At 60.9% G+C, this 17,119-nt stretch overlaps 3 protein-coding genes across 5 annotated transcripts; all 3 read left to right on the plus strand.

Moving 5' to 3' along the window:
* The first annotated feature begins 83 nt into the window (after positions 1–83).
* GDPGP1 (GDP-D-glucose phosphorylase 1) lies at positions 84–2,236 on the plus strand. Of its 2 annotated transcripts, XM_076348208.1 has the most exons (2): positions 84–1,150; positions 2,217–2,236. In XM_076348208.1, the coding sequence occupies exons 1-2, from the start codon at positions 118–120 to the stop codon at positions 2,234–2,236; spliced, it is 1,053 nt and encodes a 350-aa protein (XP_076204323.1). In that variant the 5' UTR covers positions 84–117. The 2 variants fall into 2 exon arrangements, with proteins under 2 accessions (XP_076204323.1, XP_076204322.1); XM_076348207.1 differs by lacking the exon at positions 2,217–2,236 and having other exon boundaries at positions 84–1,230.
* Positions 2,220–14,958, plus strand: TTLL13 (tubulin tyrosine ligase like 13). 2 transcript variants are annotated; one of them, XM_076348203.1, is made up of 15 exons: positions 2,220–2,257; positions 3,523–3,641; positions 4,186–4,316; positions 5,874–6,030; positions 6,318–6,461; positions 7,581–7,666; positions 7,808–8,033; positions 8,574–8,758; positions 9,738–9,926; positions 10,406–10,589; positions 10,922–11,119; positions 12,753–13,122; positions 13,880–14,077; positions 14,705–14,815; positions 14,891–14,958. In XM_076348203.1, exons 2-14 carry the CDS (start codon positions 3,621–3,623, stop codon positions 14,788–14,790), a joined length of 2,175 nt encoding a protein of 724 aa, XP_076204318.1. In that variant the 5' UTR covers positions 2,220–2,257; positions 3,523–3,620; the 3' UTR covers positions 14,791–14,815; positions 14,891–14,958. The 2 variants fall into 2 exon arrangements, with proteins under 2 accessions (XP_076204318.1, XP_076204316.1); XM_076348201.1 differs by lacking the exon at positions 2,220–2,257 and having other exon boundaries at positions 3,171–3,641.
* A 127-nt stretch (positions 14,959–15,085) lies between these two features.
* HDDC3 (HD domain containing 3) lies at positions 15,086–17,085 on the plus strand. The gene is made up of 4 exons (XM_076348209.1): positions 15,086–15,314; positions 15,934–15,989; positions 16,075–16,315; positions 16,888–17,085. Exons 1-4 carry the CDS (start codon positions 15,203–15,205, stop codon positions 17,016–17,018), a joined length of 540 nt encoding a protein of 179 aa, XP_076204324.1. The 5' UTR covers positions 15,086–15,202; the 3' UTR covers positions 17,019–17,085.
* The last annotated feature ends 34 nt before the right edge of the window (positions 17,086–17,119 follow it).

The raw sequence follows: 17,119 nt of genomic DNA on the forward strand, positions 1-17,119 counted from the left end.
GGGGGGGGCAGCGGGGCGGGGGCGCCGGTCCGTCCCCGCGGCCGCGCCCGCCCCGCCGGGCCCTGAAGCGAGCGCTCCGCTCCGCCCCGCCCGGACAGGCCCCGGCCGGCACCCGGCATGGCGGCGGCGGGCGAGGAGCCGGGCGACCCGAGCCCCGAGGACTTCGTCTACGGGGAGGAGGACTTCGTCCTGCAGGGAGCCGGCTGGGGGGGCGAGCCGGGCTCCGCGCCGTCCCGCTTCGACCGGGCGCTGCTGAAGGGCTGGAGCGACAGGATGGAGCGGGGCTTGTTCCGGTACCGGCTGGGGCCGCTGCCCACCCGCGTCCTGCCCGGCCCCATGCGCCTGGTGGCCCAGCTCAACGTCCAGCGCGGCACCGAGCGCCGCCCGCCGCAGGCCGTCCGCAGCCTCCGGCAGCCCTTCGACCCCGGGGCCTTCAACTTCACCCGGATCCGCCCCGGCGAGGTGCTGCTCCGCCTGCGCAGGGCGGGGGGGGACGACGGCCCCGCGGCCCCCGACCACCTCCTGGTGGCGATCAACGTCAGCCCGCTGGAGCGGGGCCACGTCCTGCTGCTGCCGGAGCCGGCGCGGGGGCTGCCGCAGGCCCTCACCGCCCCGCTGCTGCGCGGCGGGCTGGAGGCGGCGCTGCTCAGCGCCCACCCGGGCTTCCGCGTGGGCTTCAACGGCCTGGGGGCCTGCGCCTCCGTCAACCACCTCCACCTGCACGCCTTCTACCTGGGCCGGCCGCTGCTGGTGGAGTCGGCGCCCGCCCAGCCCCTCTGCCCGCGGCGCGGCCTCAGCTTCCTGCGGGGCGTCCCGGCCCCCGCCTTCCTCTTCTACGCCGCCGGCCCCGACGGCCTGGAGGCGCTGGCCCGGGACGTCTGCCGGGCGGCCGAGCACCTGGCGGACGCCGGCCTGGCCTACAACGTCTTCGCCACGCGGGGCGACCCGCCGGGGGGGGCGGCGGCGGCGGGAGCCGGTGCCGGCGGCGGGCGGGGGCTGCGGGTGCTGCTGTGGGCGCGCAGGCCCAGCTTCGGCGCCAAGGCGGGCGCGGCCTTCAACGTGGCGCTCTGCGAGCTGGCCGGGTACCTGCCGCTGCCGGCGTCAGCGGTCTTCCGGGAGATCACCGAGGCCGAGGCCCTGCGCGCCATCCGTGAGCACCTCCTGCCGGAGCCGCAGCTGCTGCGCCTCGGCGAGGACCTGGCGCGGCTGCTGGCGGACTGAGCGGGGCCGGGCCCGCTCCCCGCACCGGGACCGGCGCCGTCCGCCAGGGGGCGCTGCGCGGCGGCGGGCCCGGCGGAGGGGGTGCGAGGCTGCTGGCCACGTGATCGCCCGCGGCCGCTCTGGCCGGCGGCGCCGTGGTCTCCATGGCCTGTGGGGTCGGGGCGCCGTGGCCCCGCCTCCCGCGTGCCCCGCCCGGTGGGTGCGGCTCGTCGCCATGGGAACGGTCCCCGTGTCCCCCCCCCCCAGGAGCGGGCGCGATGGAGGCGGGCGGCGGCGGCGGCGGGGGGCCGGCCCCGGGAGCCGCCCCGGGCGGGGAGGCGGCCGCTGCGGCGCCCCCGGGTCGGCCTGCTGCTCCTGGCGGCCCCCCCGGCCCCGAGCCGCGGAGGAGGCGGAGGAAGCGCAGGCGAGTGCGGTGGGCGGGAGGAGGCCGCAGCCCCCCGGCGGGGCCCGGCCGCGCCCGCGCTATCCCGGGCCGCCGGGACCTCGGGGAGTCTGCCTGCCTGCCTGTCGTTAGCGTGGGGCGGCGCCGCCGCAGGCCCAGGGGCCGGGCCCTGCCTGCCCCATAAACGCTTCCCTGCCGTAGGCGCCGCCTGACTCGTGTTCGTTCCCGGGGCGCGGCGGCAGAGCTCGGAGCTGCGGGAGCGAGGGCCCAGCCCTGCCGATGCTCAGCCGGGCCCCTCTGGTCCTCAGCCGCAGTGAGGCTTTCCAGGGACTTTCTGAATCGGAAAATAAACGCTCTTTCCCTTAAGTTGTCCCAACAACCCCAAGCATGACGCATCCAAGGAAGGACCCGCGTTTGGGACCCCTCTGCCGTGTTGCCTCAGGGCTTGCTGAGCCCCTGTTGGCTCCAGATCAGATTTGCCCATTAGCTCTGTGGAGTGCGAGTTGTGTGCATGTGTGCAGGAGCGCAGTTGTCTCCCTCCCTCCCGCCTGTGCACGGGACGGGGCCCCAGCTCCTCGCTGAGCGGCTGTTCTGTCGTCTCTTTCAATTCCAGTGTTCCCTCCATCAATCTGACCAGCTGCAAGTACGAGAGCGGTAAGTCTGAGATGCTGCAGGGTGTCCCTTTGGATCAGCCCACCGACGGCAAGCTCTTTGGGTGCCCACTCAGCCAGGGAGGAGCGCTGGTACCGAATTTCCACTGCACAGCCGCTTTTGGTTTATGTATTTATTGGTTGCAAGCGACTTGGGCCCCTGTGAAACATACGGAGTTTTTCATGCTTTGGACCCAGGTGCCCCTGGTTTAAAGAGATACGAAATGTGCAACAGCAGTGCAAGCCCTCACCTCCCCATATGTCTGCATTTGCCATACATCTGCTAAAACTGGTGAGGGTCTAGTTAGGGGCAGTTACAATGCAAGACTGGTACCTGCGCTTGGGGAAATGACGTGAGAGCTCTCAACTGTTTAACGTAAAGCCAGTGATGGAACAGGCAGGATCGGTACCCGGAACCTCTCCATTTGCCATGCATCTCCAGTGACGTGCTCCAGGGAGCTGGTCCCCTCTCCTGCCTTGCTCGTCTTTGCTGCCACAAGCCGTGTCTTAAAAGAACAGACTCCTAGCTTTTGATGGATATTATTAGCCAATTTGCTAATGACTATTCTAGCAGGGCAACCACATTTGCATTGTTGAAGGTCACAGCCTGGTCAGCTGTGCGAGGATACAGTTTTTATACAGAGGGGCAGGTGCTGTGTGTTTCACCTAGGGCCGTGCTCAGGCAGTTTGGTGACGGGAGGTGGATGGGGACCCGCAGCAGGAGGTGGTGTAGCAGCGCGGGCACCACAGGAACCAGAACCGTTTCGCAACAGTTCCTAGCGTGCGCTGACTTTCATCATCTCCCCGGCCCTATGAGCGGCCAAATTCAAAACTGACACTAACACGAACCATCCCAGCAGCAACCTTCTGCTCCAGAGCTTGTGTGTTCTGCTGCCAGATAGCTTTTGATTTTGAAGATGAAACTCGTATCTTCAGAAGACTTGTTTCTGCCTGTGTCGTGTCAGACCCATGGCGGATTCAAGCCTGCTGTAGTTCAGGAGGTGCTCTGGGACCCCAAGGCATGCAGACTTAGGGGGCTGATAGCTCCCAGTACACCTGCAGCTAGAGGCTGGGGTGAGTTTAGCCAGGCAAAGCTTGTGTTTCTGACACCTCCTGAAGGGTCCTACCAATACCTTGCATCTCTGAGAGTGGAATTGCAGCCTGGAGAGGTTTGTTCCACGCTCCGTCCCTGGTTACTTTGGGGATTTAACAGTCCCTGGTACTTATATCCCCTGCCTGGCCCCTTGTCATCTGCTTGCTTTGGTACAGTGCGGCGGGCAGCACAGTGCTGCGGGCTGAAAGAAGCGGGAGAAAACGAGGAGTGGACAGTGTATTGGACGGACTACTCGGTCTCTCTGGAGCGCGTCATGGAAATGAAGCGGTTTCAGGTAAATACCCCCATGTAAAGGCTGCCAAGCAGGAAGAGCTCAGGAGGGAGGGTGAGACAGGGGCTGTTAATGGAACAACGTGTTGCAGAATGAAACAGAAGTGTCCAAACTAGCACCCGTGCCCCCTTCTCTGCATCGGTTCCAGAGGGCGCAGGTTCACAAGCCTTTACTTCTGTTGTGTCTCTGGTACGGTGCCATCAGCAACGCTTTGGCAGTTAGTAGTGTGAATTGGAAAGCCGCCAACCCCTTTAATGTAGCATGAAATAAATGGTTCTTGATGACAAGCGGCTCCCTTCCTGAAGCTGTGATATTTAGGGAGGGAGAGCTTCAGGGCTGAGATGGAACAAGCAGATAAATCACACTGGTGAAGTTCAGATAAAGCAGTTGTGGCATAATCTTGTCCCTCAGCAGAGGTTCAAGGCAACCACAGGCCCAGCTTCCTGTTCTGCGTGCCAGTTTCTCTGCATGTGGGCTTTCCTCGGGTCCCGAGGAGGATCCCTGCTGTTCCTTTGTTGATTCTGGTTTTTGTCTGCACCTCTTTCAGAAAATCAACCATTTTCCAGGCATGATAGAGATCTGCCGTAAGGACTTGTTGGCTCGCAACCTTAACCGCATGCTCAGGCTCTTCCCCAAGGAGTACAATATATTTCCCCGCACTTGGTGCCTGCCAGCTGAGTGAGTGATACACATTAATGCAGCTGAGAACAGGGGTATGAAATTAGGAAGTGGGAGCCTGTATGCTTGACAGCCAGAGCTGGGATGGGGGGGGCTCTCTGAGGTCTTGGTCTGGGCCTTCGTAACCTTCCCGGGAACTGAACGGGGTGTTGAGACACTTTTCTAGTTTTACACATCTTTAATTCCTATTAGACTGAATTAGCCCGTGGAATGGCATCCTCTGCGATGTCTGCCTTGCTGCTGGGCAGACTGTGTGCCAAAGGGCTAAATCTTGGGAGAGGGACCCACCCGGAAAGCCAAAGGGCAGTGGGCGAGTGGGAAGTGTAAATCTGTGTTTCGGTGGAAGGTCTCTCTGCAGCTCTGGGTGAGCAGGAGAGGCAACTGCAGGGCAGCATCGCAGGATATTGGGAGCGTGCAGGTCACTATGTTAATACTTACACAGTTAGATGTAAACCATCACTGAATTACTCAAGCTTTGGGGCAGACGGCCTGGCTTCTCTGATCATATACAGGCAAGCAATGATAGAAACGTAGCTGAAAGAGACCAAAGAGCACTCGAAGTTTGGGTGGTTGTAGGGAGACAAGATACCCATTCTTAGACAGATTTTATTCTTACCATTTCCTGAAGACCTCGAAGTAGGGCTCCCATCACCTGTTCTGTAGCTGAGCTCTCCTCATGGTTAAAATGATTTTCTTAATATTTGACCTAAAGCATCTTTGCTGAAATATCACCACTTAGTACTTCTCCTGTTTGCACTGGCCTTGGAGAACAGTGGTTTGCTGCGTTTTGCTAGTAGTGTGTCATGTACAGGAAGGCTGTTGCCACATGTCCTCCCAGTCTTCCCATTTCTGGAGAAGACGGACTTAGTTCTCTTACTTTTCTTTCCAGGCTGCATTTCCCAGAATCGGATTGCTCTTGGCACTGGTTTTGGGGATTTGTCCTGTTTGCCTCTCTCTTTTCCTAAACGTGGTGCCCACTAGAGAGACAGTGCTTCTCCATCTACAGCAAAATAACTAATTGGCATATGGGCTTGACTCTTCAAAGCACCGTACTCCCACTGGAGCTGCTCTTGAAGATCAGCCATGTAACGTGATAGGCGCGCTCAGCTCGCGAGGCTCTGCACCCCGCTTAGAAAGCTCTGGCCGTGGCCTCCTGCCTGCTTGCTGATGAGCTGGCATAAAAGGAGATGTAAAGACTTGTGACCTCCTCCTCCTTTGTAGCCAGGTCTTGTTTATTTTCTCCTGCTCTCTCTGTGACAGCAGAGCCAAAATCTTACTGGCTGCTGTACGCACAGTGGTGACCACTTCCTATGAACCTCCCGGTAGAGGTGGAGATGTGTGCAAGTAAAAGGTGCAACCAGGAGAGCTTTGTCAGGTCACGCAAGGACCAATTCGTAACTCATGTAGATCAGGGATATGGGTACTATTCCTCTGCTGCAGAAGTTTCGTCTGTACTGGCCCGCCGCACCATAGTTTGAATACCTAACTGGGTGAGTTATGGGAGAGTTCAGAGGCTGTTTTTTTGCAGCTTGTAACAGTCACCCCTTCCTTGCACAGCTATGGAGATTTCCAGGCCTACAGACGCACGAGAAAAAACAGAACATTCATCTGCAAGCCAGACAGCAGCTGCCAAGGGAGAGGTATCTTCATAACACGTAATCCAGAGGAGATCAAACATGGAGAGCGTATGATCTGTCAGCAGTATATCTCTAAGGTAATGGGGACAGTCTCGAAATACAGGTGGAGGATTGCAACCTCCTAGCTCTTCCAGCATCCCGCATCCTCCTTATGTCCTTTGCCCTACGTCTTCCTGGATCTGCCAGGGGCACCGGGGTGGCTGCAGTGCAGCAGAGGCACGGCAAAAGCTTGCCTTTCTCCTCGCTGCTGAGCTGCCAAGGAGCGGCACAAGCAGTGCAGATAGAGCAGCCATCCTCAAGGAGTCAGCAGCACGCCTGGCAATGTTTCTTTATCTCATGCTTGCTCCTGCCTTTTTTCTCGCAGCCTTTCCTTATTGATGGCTTTAAATTTGACATGCGTATCTATGTGCTGGTCACATCTTGTGACCCACTGAGGATTTTTGTCCACAAGGAGGGTCTGGCCCGGTTTGCCACCATGAGGTACATCGATCCCAGCAGCAGAAACCTGGTAAAAAAGGGAAGTTTCCAAAAAACTCGCATAGTATCTGTAGGTGTTAGTCCCTAATTTGTCCTAGGGGCATTCCAGACCTTGAAAAGACAGGGACTGGAGGGTTTCATGGGACCCAGCTTTCTTCTTTCCTGTTCTCCCCTCCCTCTGTACCTCTTCCTCCTCCTCACAGGAGGTATTTCAGGAGTGTCTGAAGTAGATCTACTCCCAGGCCCCACATTTGGGCTGTTTACTGGCATTATCACAGAATCATGGAGTTGTGTCGCTTGGAAGGAAGCTTGGAAGGTCTCAAGTCCAACCTTCTGCTCAAAACTGGGTCAACAATAAATTCAGATCCGATTTCCTGGGGTTTCACCCAGTCAGGTGTTGAAAACCTGCAAGGACGGAGACCCCACGGCGTTTCTGGGCAACACTCCTACTGCTTCTTGCCTTTATGAGTGTTCTCAAGTCCACACCATTCCTTGTCTGCCTGTGCTTCAGGTGGAAAAGAGGGACCTGGGGATTATCTGGTGGTACTGGAACAGCCTGGGAGAGACAGGGAGGAGAACTGGGAAAGCAAGGTGCAGAGTATGGCCGTGCCCATCTCCAAGCAGGGGTGTGTAACCTGTAAAATCCCAGCAGAAGATGGACCGTAGTGTTGGGTTGCTGTGCTACGGTCACGGGCTGCCTGGAGATACCCCAGCCTTCTGGCTATCTGCCCGCTTGTCCCAGAGCTGCGTATGTACATGCCCTCCCTCACTCCGATACGTGCATGTCTTGGAGCGGTCGTCTGCTTTGGGTGAACAACGGAAGAGGAAGAATCTGCAGAAATTTGCTGCAGCTTCTGTCCTGAGGAGTCCCTTGTTTATCAGTGAGGCCACGGCTGGAATGGCATTTGTGGAGCTGACTCCTGTGCTCTCCCCCAGAGATAAGGACAGAGGTGCAGAGAGGGTAGAGCTCTGTGAGCTCTAACTTCTGGCTAGTGAGGGAATCATCAGCATGAATAACTCCTTGCTGCAAGTCACTGCCATAGAGACAGAAGTGGGCGAAGTTGGTGACTAGATTAGTGCTAATGGGGCTGTTTCTATTTATGCTCTGTGGTGAAGAGTAAATGAAAGTCTCTTGTGGTTCCTCTCTCAGGATGATATCTGCATGCATTTGACTAATTATGCCATCAACAAACGTAATGAAAACTTCGTCCAGGATGACACGATGGGCAGTAAAAGGTATTGTCTTGTCCAGGTACCGCAATGCCCTGTGCACATCCTGCAGGAAAGCTGCATTTGGGACGCTGGTTTACTTCCATCTTTCTTGGGGCAAACATGGTATCACAGGTCAGCTCTTGCCATCTCCCTTCCTCCACACAGGAAACTGTCCACCCTGAATGCCTGGATGACAGATAACAGCTACAACACAACAAAACTCTGGGAAGATATCGAAGATATTATTATAAAGACTCTTATTTCAGCTCACCCTGTTGTGAAGCACAATTACCAAAGTTGCTTTCCGAACCACACTACTGGCTGTGCCTGCTTTGAGATACTGGGGTTTGATATTTTGCTAGACAGAAGGTTGAAGCCGTGGCTGCTAGAGGTGAGGAAGGAGTCTCCTGCTGTGCTGAAGCAACTCTGGAAGCAGCAGATGGCCGAGAGCTGGCTTGTCTGGGGAAGGCTCCAGAACAAGGGGTGGTGGGATGAACAGAACTCGTTTGATTAAAAAGGGCCACCTTGTTCACAAAATTAAACAGGCTATGAAGACAAGTAGCCAAGCAACTTGCTGTAGGCTAAGCGGGATCTAAGAGCCTGTTCCCTGTACAATCCCTCTAACAGCAGGGAGTTTCCTGAACCTTAGGACTCCTTGACCTGTAACAGCATCCTGAATTTATGATAGCTGCCCCACACCTGTAGTCCTGCGGGGTGTGGGATCTGAATGACCTGCAGTGTGGATGGGCATTACACTGCAGAAGGACAGAACCAGCCACTGCATGCAGCCTCCTGCTTTCTGTCGCTGTTACAGGGAAGAACATCAATGGAAAGTGTGCAGTGGGGCAGACCGGGGCCAGCGAGCTGGCTGCTGGCAGCGCTTTCTGGGAGCTGGGAGTTGCCAGGTTAGATTAGCTGCTTGTTTTGGCAGGTGAACCACTCCCCCAGCTTCACCACGGACTCTCGCCTAGACTGTGAGGTGAAGGATGCTCTTCTCTGTGATACCATCAACCTGATAAACGTGCATGCCTGTAACAAAAGGAAGGTGCTGGAGGAAGACAAACAGCGGGCAAAGGAACGGCTCCTCCAGGCCCATCAGCCTCTCCGTGCATCCAGGTATTGCTCTTCCCCATAGTGCCGCAGGTCCCCAGTGAGAAAAGATGGGGCACAGCAGAGCAGGATAAAACTAAGGCTGGCTGTTTCCAAATTAAAGCTCCTAGAGGCCGTGGCACTATATGGCCTCTGAGAAGAGATCTCCCAAGCCATCTGCATCCTGCAAGGAAGAGCCAGGGCTCACCTCTGGGTGCTAGGAGATCTGAGACGCCTGGTGCTCTGGGCCCTGTGCAGAGTCATCCCCATCGAGCTCCGCCTGCTTGTCACGTCCATCAGTGCTGACGGGCAGTGCCAGCATCCCTGGGCTTGCAGTGACGCTCGCAGGACGGACGGACCACAGACAGACTGCAGCACTGCTTCAGGGACCAAGAGCACCCTGGGGCACGGGGCCTTTCTCCAGAGCAGGGTTCCTTTCCCAGGGCTGAGGGTTTCCCCCCCCTTCTCTGCATGTCCTTTCATGAGGCCATATTAGATGAGCCTGCTGCCCGGGCTTTTCCTGCCATGCAGGGCAAGGCAGGAACTCCTTCCAGCTCCCATTTCAATTACGAGACCTGAGATAACTCCGTGCTGGAGACGCTGAGCGTGTTAGCCCTGTACTCTGCCTGCCCCTGCAGCCTCAGCTGCTCCAAGCTCCCCGCTAGTGAGGAAAGCTCCCAGCAGCATGCAGGGTGGCAGATATGCCTTGAACAGGCACATTTTAACTGAACTTCTCTTGTAACTGCGTTGGTTGGGTGAAAAGGCTGAGGGGCAAGGCGTGAGCCTGGGCGGCAGGGGAGAGGTCTGGAAACGCCTCACCAGCACTCTACACACAGAGGATGAAGTAGTGCGGGTTGCGTTGGTTCCCTGCAGTGCACCCATGTGAAACAGGCTCCCAAATGGGGAAAGATGGGGGAAAGTGCTAGCTAGGCCCTTGGCCCTCAGCCAGTACAGCACCTGGAGCCTCCTAACGCAGCTCCCTGCCTGTGCTTTCTCCTGTTTGCAGACGCGAGGAGTTAGAGAGCAACCAGGCTGCCTGGCTGTCTGAAGCAGAGAAGTACGAGAACTCGCACCTGGGTGGTTACCGGCGCATTTATCCGGCATGTGGAACAGACAAGTATGAGCCATTTTTCAATCAGAGTGGCTCCCTCTTCCAGGAAACGGTGTCATCCAAAGCACGAGAGGAGTGTGCCAGGTACGCTGCTCCTGCGGAAAACCCACTCCTCACAGGGGTGGCACAGAGACTGCTTGCTTCTGATCCCTTCTTAAGGGATCTGTTAAGCAACTCTGCTGCTTAACAGATGTAAGTAAGCTGGTGAGAGCTGGAAGGGAAGGAGTCTGCATGTGCTATGTCACCATAGCAAAGCAACTTCCTTTCACATCTACCCTTGAGAGGCAAATGCAATATTCCATTGACTTTTGGACTCTGGAGGCACCACGTCGCAAGTGTCCTCCATCCTAGCAGGCACAGCCTAATTCAAGGGCATTTCTTACAGTGGTGAGAGTCTCTTTTAAAAGCACTCCTGGCCCATTTCTTGGCACACTTCTATTATGGTCTATTCACTACAGAACTTCTGACTGCAGTAAAATGGCCTCGGATTGAAGGCTTCAGAATAGCCTTTTGCTATTATGGCTCTTATTGAACCAGTGACTAAGACTACTGTTCTATGGCAGGCAGCAACTGGAAGAAATTCGCCTGAAAAAAGAACAGTTGGAAGCTGTTACCAGGAAGAAGAAAACGGAGAGGAAAGAAGACCTGCATGGAGAGTCAGCTGGGGACAAATCCCAGATCCATAATAAAACCACAGCTCCTACAACCCGCCTCACCTATAGAAGCAGCAGGATGTGGGATAGAAAGGTACCTTACTCTTGTCAGTGGTTGTCCATGGGGCTCTCAAAGGCAATAATGTGGCTCTGGGAACAGTGCTGGGCCATGGGTGTCTCCCAAGGAACAGAACTACGAGGTTTGACTCCCCTTCATGAAGTCCGGAAAGTTGACAGCTTGTGCTGGGAGGTACTTGCAAGCACCAGTGTTGTCCCTTCCCTGTTGTGGCTCCCACCGGGATCTTCGTCCCACTCCAGCCCGAAGTCTGTAATTCTGCTTACGGCTCAGAGCAGTCTGTGGCTTTGTCTCTCTTGCGCATTACTACAGCTTCAACTTTGCTGTAATTCAGGTCTTTCTTTCCTAAGGTACAGCGCATGCAGTACGACTCTATGCAACCCCAGGATATTGTGGAAGATGAGGAGAAGAAAAGAAGAAATGCTCTTCTGCAGCGTGAGAACCTTATCCGAGGCCTGGGCATCATAGATCAGCTCTCCCAGCTGCTCCCCGCAACCGATAGACCAGCCGACACCCAGAGATCCTGCACCGTTATCTCCAAGAGCCAGGTAACTGAAGATTGCCCAGATCCATCCTGCAAGGCCGACATAGGAGACAGCCATTTGCGGGAGGATTGTGAGGAATGAATCACGGGCATTGAGCACCTCTGGTGTGGCTCAGTCAAATGAGATCCAACGTAGTGTCTGGGTCCGTGGGTTTTCATACAGATACTGACTTTGTCCCTTTCCAAACGGGCGTGCTGGGGGCGTGCCAATCGGCTGCATAGAGCCCCTGAGCACCCTTCCCCAGAAGATCCCTCTCCCCGGTATTCCAAAGAACAGACCACAACGATATTGCCTTTTGGACACTGCTCGTCCCCAGCACGCAGCTTAGTGTGAGCTGCTGCTTCAGGGCGGTAGTATGATTCTCCTAGCTGAATAAAATTAATTCCTTGGTAGGCTAGGAGCACTAACGTGCTAGGAGTGTGGTAAAGGAGTGCACACAGCAAAGAGGGACTGAAGGGAAGCGTAGGGGTGTCTAAAAAAAAGTAGGTGAATTCTGCACTGCAAACAATGCCTCTCCCTAAACATCTTGCCTTCTACATTGCACCATTCCCCACACGGGGAAGGTGATGAGTTAGTGCATGTGCCTAAAACCCCGTAGGGCTCAGCCCTCGGTCTGGGGCTCCCCCTTCAGAGTCATCCTCGCTCTGCAAGAGCATGCTACGGTGTAAACCCTGAGCGTTGCTGCTGCCGTGTCCCAGACTGTCTCGAGGTGCGCAGCTGAAGAAAGCTGGGCTCCGCAGAGGATTGCACCAGGGGAACCGGGGTTTGGACCTAGAGTTAAAGGAGATCTGTGTGGCTGTCTCAAACTGAGTCTTGGCTGCCACGCCAATTGCCAAACCAGGATACCGGTCTAAAACCAGACGAGGAGGAAGCCTGCAGTCTGTTGTCTGTGGGCTCCATTAGGCTACAAGGGCTGTTCTGGAGCACTGACAGTGGCTGTCACCTGCTGTGTCGGGGAAGGGCTGGTTCTGGACCTGCAATTAATGAAAAACCTTGCAAAGGCCATTGCCTCTTCCAGTGGCACCATCTGTTTCCAGAAAGGCCTCCTACTCTTGGCTGGAAGGGTGACACACCTCAGAAGGATGCTGACAAACTCAAGGCACCAGAGTTGCAGGAATTATTCAGGACCTAGGAGTCTTCTAGTACCTTACAAGAAATTGGAAATAGTCCATTTAATTTAAGAAAAGAAGTCTAAGATAGGATTTGATCTGTAAGAACTGATGGTAGCTGCCTTTTCCTCTACCAGACAAAGCAGAACAGAACCTGAAACCCAAACTCCGCCTAAAATCTGGATAATTTTTTCAGCAGCAAAGGATTATCTGGGGGTGGGTCAGATCCTTCATCGCTGAGTCTTCCCAGTCCACTCTGGCATTTCTTTCCACAAACCCTGCTCCAGCTCAGCCCGGTGTTATGGGCAGAGGACGGGGGTCTCGGCACTGCTGCAGGCAGATCAGGCAGGCAGCTGCCGTGACCCCTTAGATGATTTGAATCTGGGACGGCGACTGTGGCATGCCTGGGGGAGAAAGTGCGGGGTGACGCTTTAGCAAGCGCCTGTAGATGACTAGAGAAGACTTTTCCTTCCCGTCTCTTGCCAAGGCCTCCGGAGCTTAGCTGCAGCTGCTTTCTTTCCTTCCAGCCGCAGTTTCTCTGGGAGGCGCTTGGGGGCCAGGAGGCCCACCGCTTAATGACACTCATCCCCCTTTCGCTCCTGGGAGGTCCAGTCCGGCCTTCAGGACGGCGGTTCATACACAACCCCAGAGCCAACGCTAAGCTGCCGGCCAGCCTGGGCTTGGATCCTGCCACCGCAGGCACCCTCTCGGTTCGAGGCCTGAGCATCCCTTACTGTGAGCAGCACAAGGTGCGGCAGGGCCCCGGGGCGCAGGGCAGGGGCTGGTTGCATGGCCAGGCAGCGGGGACGGCAGCTGTTACCCAGCCCTGCACCGAACCCAAGGGGCTGCAGGTGAGAGGCCAGCGGCTCCCTGGCACCAGAAACAAGGCTGAAGGCTGTGAGTACGCATTACCTTCCTTTGGCTCCGAGTGTCTGCATCATGGAGGCTCAAGTCAGTGAGCCGGAGCCATGGGCAGACGGGTGGGAGCTGTGGATGTTCCTGGGCTTGTTCCTGGGGTGGGAAGAGCGGGTGGGCTGGATGGAGCTCAGAGTCCCTGGGGCGCTCGGACCCTGCGGAGGGGACGCTGCGCTCTTCTCTGGGAACTGGTGACTGCTGGAAGTCTCTGCCCGAGGCCAGTAGCATCCCATTTGCAGGGGCAAGGAAGAAAGTGGGTGGTTTCCCAGGACCAAGGGTTGATGTGCTGGGATGGGGGAGCATGAGAAGCCCAGATGAACTTGATAGTAGGGTCAGAAGCACAGCAGATGGGACAGCTGAAGGGGCGTGTTAGCTGTGGGAAGTACAGAGAAGACGCTCGGTGATGCAGCATTGCCCCCAGCCCCTCCCCAGGCCTCGCTCCTGCCACGCTGCTCCCAGCTGCCCATGGCCCCTCCTGCCAGCCCTGCCAGGCCCTGCCCTCGGAGCTACACCCCTGCTCCCACCACCCACACCTTCACCCAGCCCTGCCCGCCCTCCCTGGCTCCCCTGCTATCGGCTCTGGCCATTTGCAGCCTTAGGAGCACGGAAGAGCATAGGCAGAGGTGGGTCTGCCAGGGCGTCGCAGGGCTGACCACCATCGTGGAGGGCAGCAGCGGGCTGCTGACCCACAGAGCTGCCGGTGTCTGCCTGCCCCCCATGCCTGCCCGTGCTCTTCCAGGTGAAGCTGGCAGGCTGTCCTTCCGTGCAGGCAGCTGTCACCCGGGGTCCCCAGCCAGCACGGGGAAGGCCACAGGCGATGGCACCTTCAGCCCTGCTGCAGTCCGGGAACTCCCCATCGCCTCCGCCGTCCACGTGCAGCACACACGTGCCACGCACCATGCCAGTGCCTCGCACGCTCGCAGCGTGAAAAGCACAGGTAACGTGGCAGAGGGTACACCTGCGCTCGGCCTTCCTCCCTGTGGGTGCTCGCCGAAGAACCACGGCTGCTGGACGGGGAGTGCTGCCCCGGCCAGGCCCGGGGCCGGTTGTCGGTGTCCCCTGACCGGAGTCTGGGCCCCAGCACGGGTCCCGCTGCACACCCCGGGCAGCAGGGACGCCCTGCCGCAGGCAGCTTTACCTCTGCCAGGCCGCAGGCTGGCGCTTGCACCCCTGCCTGCACCCCCCTCGGCAGCAGCCGCGTCCCCGAGAGGCTGCCCCCCTCCCTGCCTGCCCCGCTCCCTGCCCGCCGTGGTCGCTCCCGGCCCCTCGTCCCCCGACCACCTGCCCGGGGCCGGGCCCCCCGAGGCGGCCGTGCCGGGGATCCCCGCGGCACGGGTCCGCCCCCCCGCCGGCCCCGCCTGGTTCCCGGCCATGGCGGCGCTGCTGCAGCGCGGGCTGCGGGCGGCCGCGCTTCTCGCTGCGACCCCGCGGCGGGCGGCGGCGGCGTGGTCCGGGGACCCGGAGCCGCCGGACCCGGCACTGGAGGAGGCCGAGAGGTGGGGGGCGGCCGGGTCGGGCCCGGGGCCGCGGCCGGGCCGGGGCGCTCATGTCTCTTCCCCCACAGGGCGCGGCGGCGGCGGGCGGCGGCGCGACTGCAGCGGCTGCGGCGGGAGCTGGGCGGGGGGCGCGGCGCCCCCGAGCGCACCCTGACCTGGCAGGCGATGGAGCAGATGCGGTGAGCGCCGGGGCTGGGCCGGGCGGGGCCGGGCTGGGAAGGGCCGTGCCCCGGTGACCGTGCCCGTGCCCGCAGGTTCCTGCGGCAGGAGCTGCCCGAGGAGTGGCCGCCGGAGCGCCTGGCCCAGGGCTTCGGCGTCAGCCCCGACGTGGTGCGGCGGGTGCTGCGGGGCCGGAGCTGCCCCCCGCCGCGCCGCCGCCTGCGGCAGGACGAGAGGGCGCTGAGCGCCGCAGCGGGACCGGCTCCGGACGCCGGCCGCGAGGTGCGCGCCCCCGACGGCACGCTGCTGTACCGGCTGCCGCGGGGCTGGGGCGGGCCGGGGCCCGGCGCGCAATAAACAGCTGGAGGGGACCCGCCTCCGCCCGCGCTGCTTCCGCCGCGCCGGCCATGGGCTCCGAGGCGGCGCTGCTGCTGGAGGCGGCGGACTTCGCGGCCGGGAAGCACAAGGAGCAGCGGCGGAAGGACCCCGAGGGCACCCCCTTCATCAACCACCCCATCGGTGTGGAGCCCCGCCGGCACGCCCGCCCCCGCCGCTCCGCTCGTCCGCCCTGGGAGAGCCCCGGCACCCGTGTCACGCTCCCGGGGGACGCCCGGGACCCTTCTTGCCCCGCAGCGCCGCCCGCCCCCGGGAAGGAGCCCCCGGAACCCCTCCTTGGAGAGAGCCAGGCCCCCTCTCCCCTTCCATGTCCCTGCTGCTCGACTGAGGGCAGAGGCCCCGGAGCGCTGCACCCCCCCCCCCCCCAGGAGACAGCACCGCCCGCCGGGCCTCCCGCCCCAGCCCCGTGTTTGGCTGTGGGGGCTCCCCCCACGCTGTTGCCCTGCCGTGGATGGCGCCCACAGGAGCTGCTGCCCTGCCCGGCCCAGGGACCCCTGTCCCCACAACCCCCCACCCGCCCGGCCTGGGTACTCCGCGGGTACCAGCCCCCCGGGACCTTTCTGCCTCCCCCAGCCCAAGGCCTTCACCCCACAGGACGCGCCCGCGGGGTCCCCCCTGCCCTGGGCACCGCCCGCCCAAGGCGGCTCCCAGGGGATCCCTCACTGCCCACCTGTCGCCCCCAGGGAGCCGCCTGCTCCCTCCTCCCCGCGCCCCCTTCCCACGTCCCTGCTCTGCGTCGCAGGGGTAGCCAGGATCTTGGCCCACGAGGCTGGCGTGACGGACATCGTCGTGCTGCAGGTAACGCCCTGCGCCCCCCCCGCCCGCTCCCCGCTGCGGCAGGGGCCTGTCCCCGGACCCCTCGACTGTCCCCTCCTCCTCCCAGGCCGCCCTCCTGCACGACACGGTGGAGGACACGGACACCACCTTCTCGGAGATCGAGGAGCGGTTCGGGGAGGAGGTCAGGCGCGTGGTGGAGGAGGTGACGGATGACAAGACGCTGCCCAAGATGGAGCGCAAGCGCCTGCAGGTCGAGCGCGCGCCCGGCAGCAGCCCCCGGGCCAAGCTGGTCAAGCTGGCCGACAAGCTGCACAACCTGCGAGACCTGAACCGCTGCACCCCGGAAGGTAGAGCACATACCGGGCCCCGCCGGCGGCACCGGCGCCGCGGCGAGGGCCCCCTCCGCTCCCGGGAGCCGCCGCCCCCCGGGCAGGGCGGGGGGGGGGGGCCGCTCCTCTGCCCGCGAGCGCTGGGCTGGTCCCCGCTCCCTGCGCGACGCTGAGGGACGGACGAGCCCTCGGTCCCGACCCAAGTTGCGCCGAGCCCGGCCCGGCTGCGGGGGGCGGCGGCGGGGGTCGCCCTGCCAGAGGGGGCGGCTCCGGGCGGGGGAGCGGGAGGGGAGGGGCCGCCTGCGCCGGAGGAGCAGGACCCCCGAGCCCCGGCGCCCGGCGGGTGCCCGGACCCGCTCGGCGGAGTCCGGGCGGGGCTCGGGGACCGGAGCGGCTTCCAGCCGGCGGGGGCTCGGTCGGCGCCGGCGGGGCCGCAGCTCTGCGGGCAGCGCCGGGACGCGGCCCGCGTCCTGCCCCGGGGCCGCCCCCCGCAGCCCGGCCGGCCGGGTCCAGGCGGGCCCGGGGGGGGCTCTCGGGGCAGCGGCGCCCCCCGCGGCCGGACGTAACGCGCGCCGCGCCTGTCCCCGCAGGGTGGTCGTCGCAGCGCGTGCAGGAGTACTTCCGGTGGGCGGCGCGGGTGGTGGCCGGCCTGCGCGGGACGAGCCCGCCGCTGGAGGCCGCGCTGCAGCGGCTCTTCGAGGAGCGCGGCCTGGCCCTGTGACCGCCGGGCGGGGCGGGGCGGGGCGGGGCGGGGCGGGAACGGCCAATAAACGTGCGCGGAGCCGAAAGCCCCGCCTCCCCGCGTTGCCGTGGCGCCGGGCA

This window comes from Aptenodytes patagonicus, chromosome 10 (assembly GCF_965638725.1).
Source record: "Aptenodytes patagonicus chromosome 10, bAptPat1.pri.cur, whole genome shotgun sequence".
Classification (NCBI taxonomy): domain Eukaryota; kingdom Metazoa; phylum Chordata; class Aves; order Sphenisciformes; family Spheniscidae; genus Aptenodytes; species Aptenodytes patagonicus.

Excerpts from the sequence above, each read along its gene's own strand:
- GDPGP1 (XM_076348207.1), top strand. The coding sequence starts at position 118 with ATGGCGGCGGCGGGCGAGGAGCCGGGCGACCCGAGCCCCGAGGACTTC.
- HDDC3 (XM_076348209.1), top strand. The coding sequence starts at position 15,203 with ATGGGCTCCGAGGCGGCGCTGCTGCTGGAGGCGGCGGACTTCGCGGCC. Across the intron at positions 15,990-16,074 it reads CGGACATCGTCGTGCTGCAG|GCCGCCCTCCTGCACGACAC; the intron begins GTAACGCCCTGC and ends TCCTCCTCCCAG. Across the intron at positions 16,316-16,887 it reads GAACCGCTGCACCCCGGAAG|GGTGGTCGTCGCAGCGCGTG; the intron begins GTAGAGCACATA and ends CTGTCCCCGCAG.
- TTLL13 (XM_076348201.1), top strand. The coding sequence starts at position 3,171 with ATGAAACTCGTATCTTCAGAAGACTTGTTTCTGCCTGTGTCGTGTCAG. Across the intron at positions 6,031-6,317 it reads GTCAGCAGTATATCTCTAAG|CCTTTCCTTATTGATGGCTT; the intron begins GTAATGGGGACA and ends TTTTTCTCGCAG. Across the intron at positions 6,462-7,580 it reads ATCCCAGCAGCAGAAACCTG|GATGATATCTGCATGCATTT; the intron begins GTAAAAAAGGGA and ends TTCCTCTCTCAG.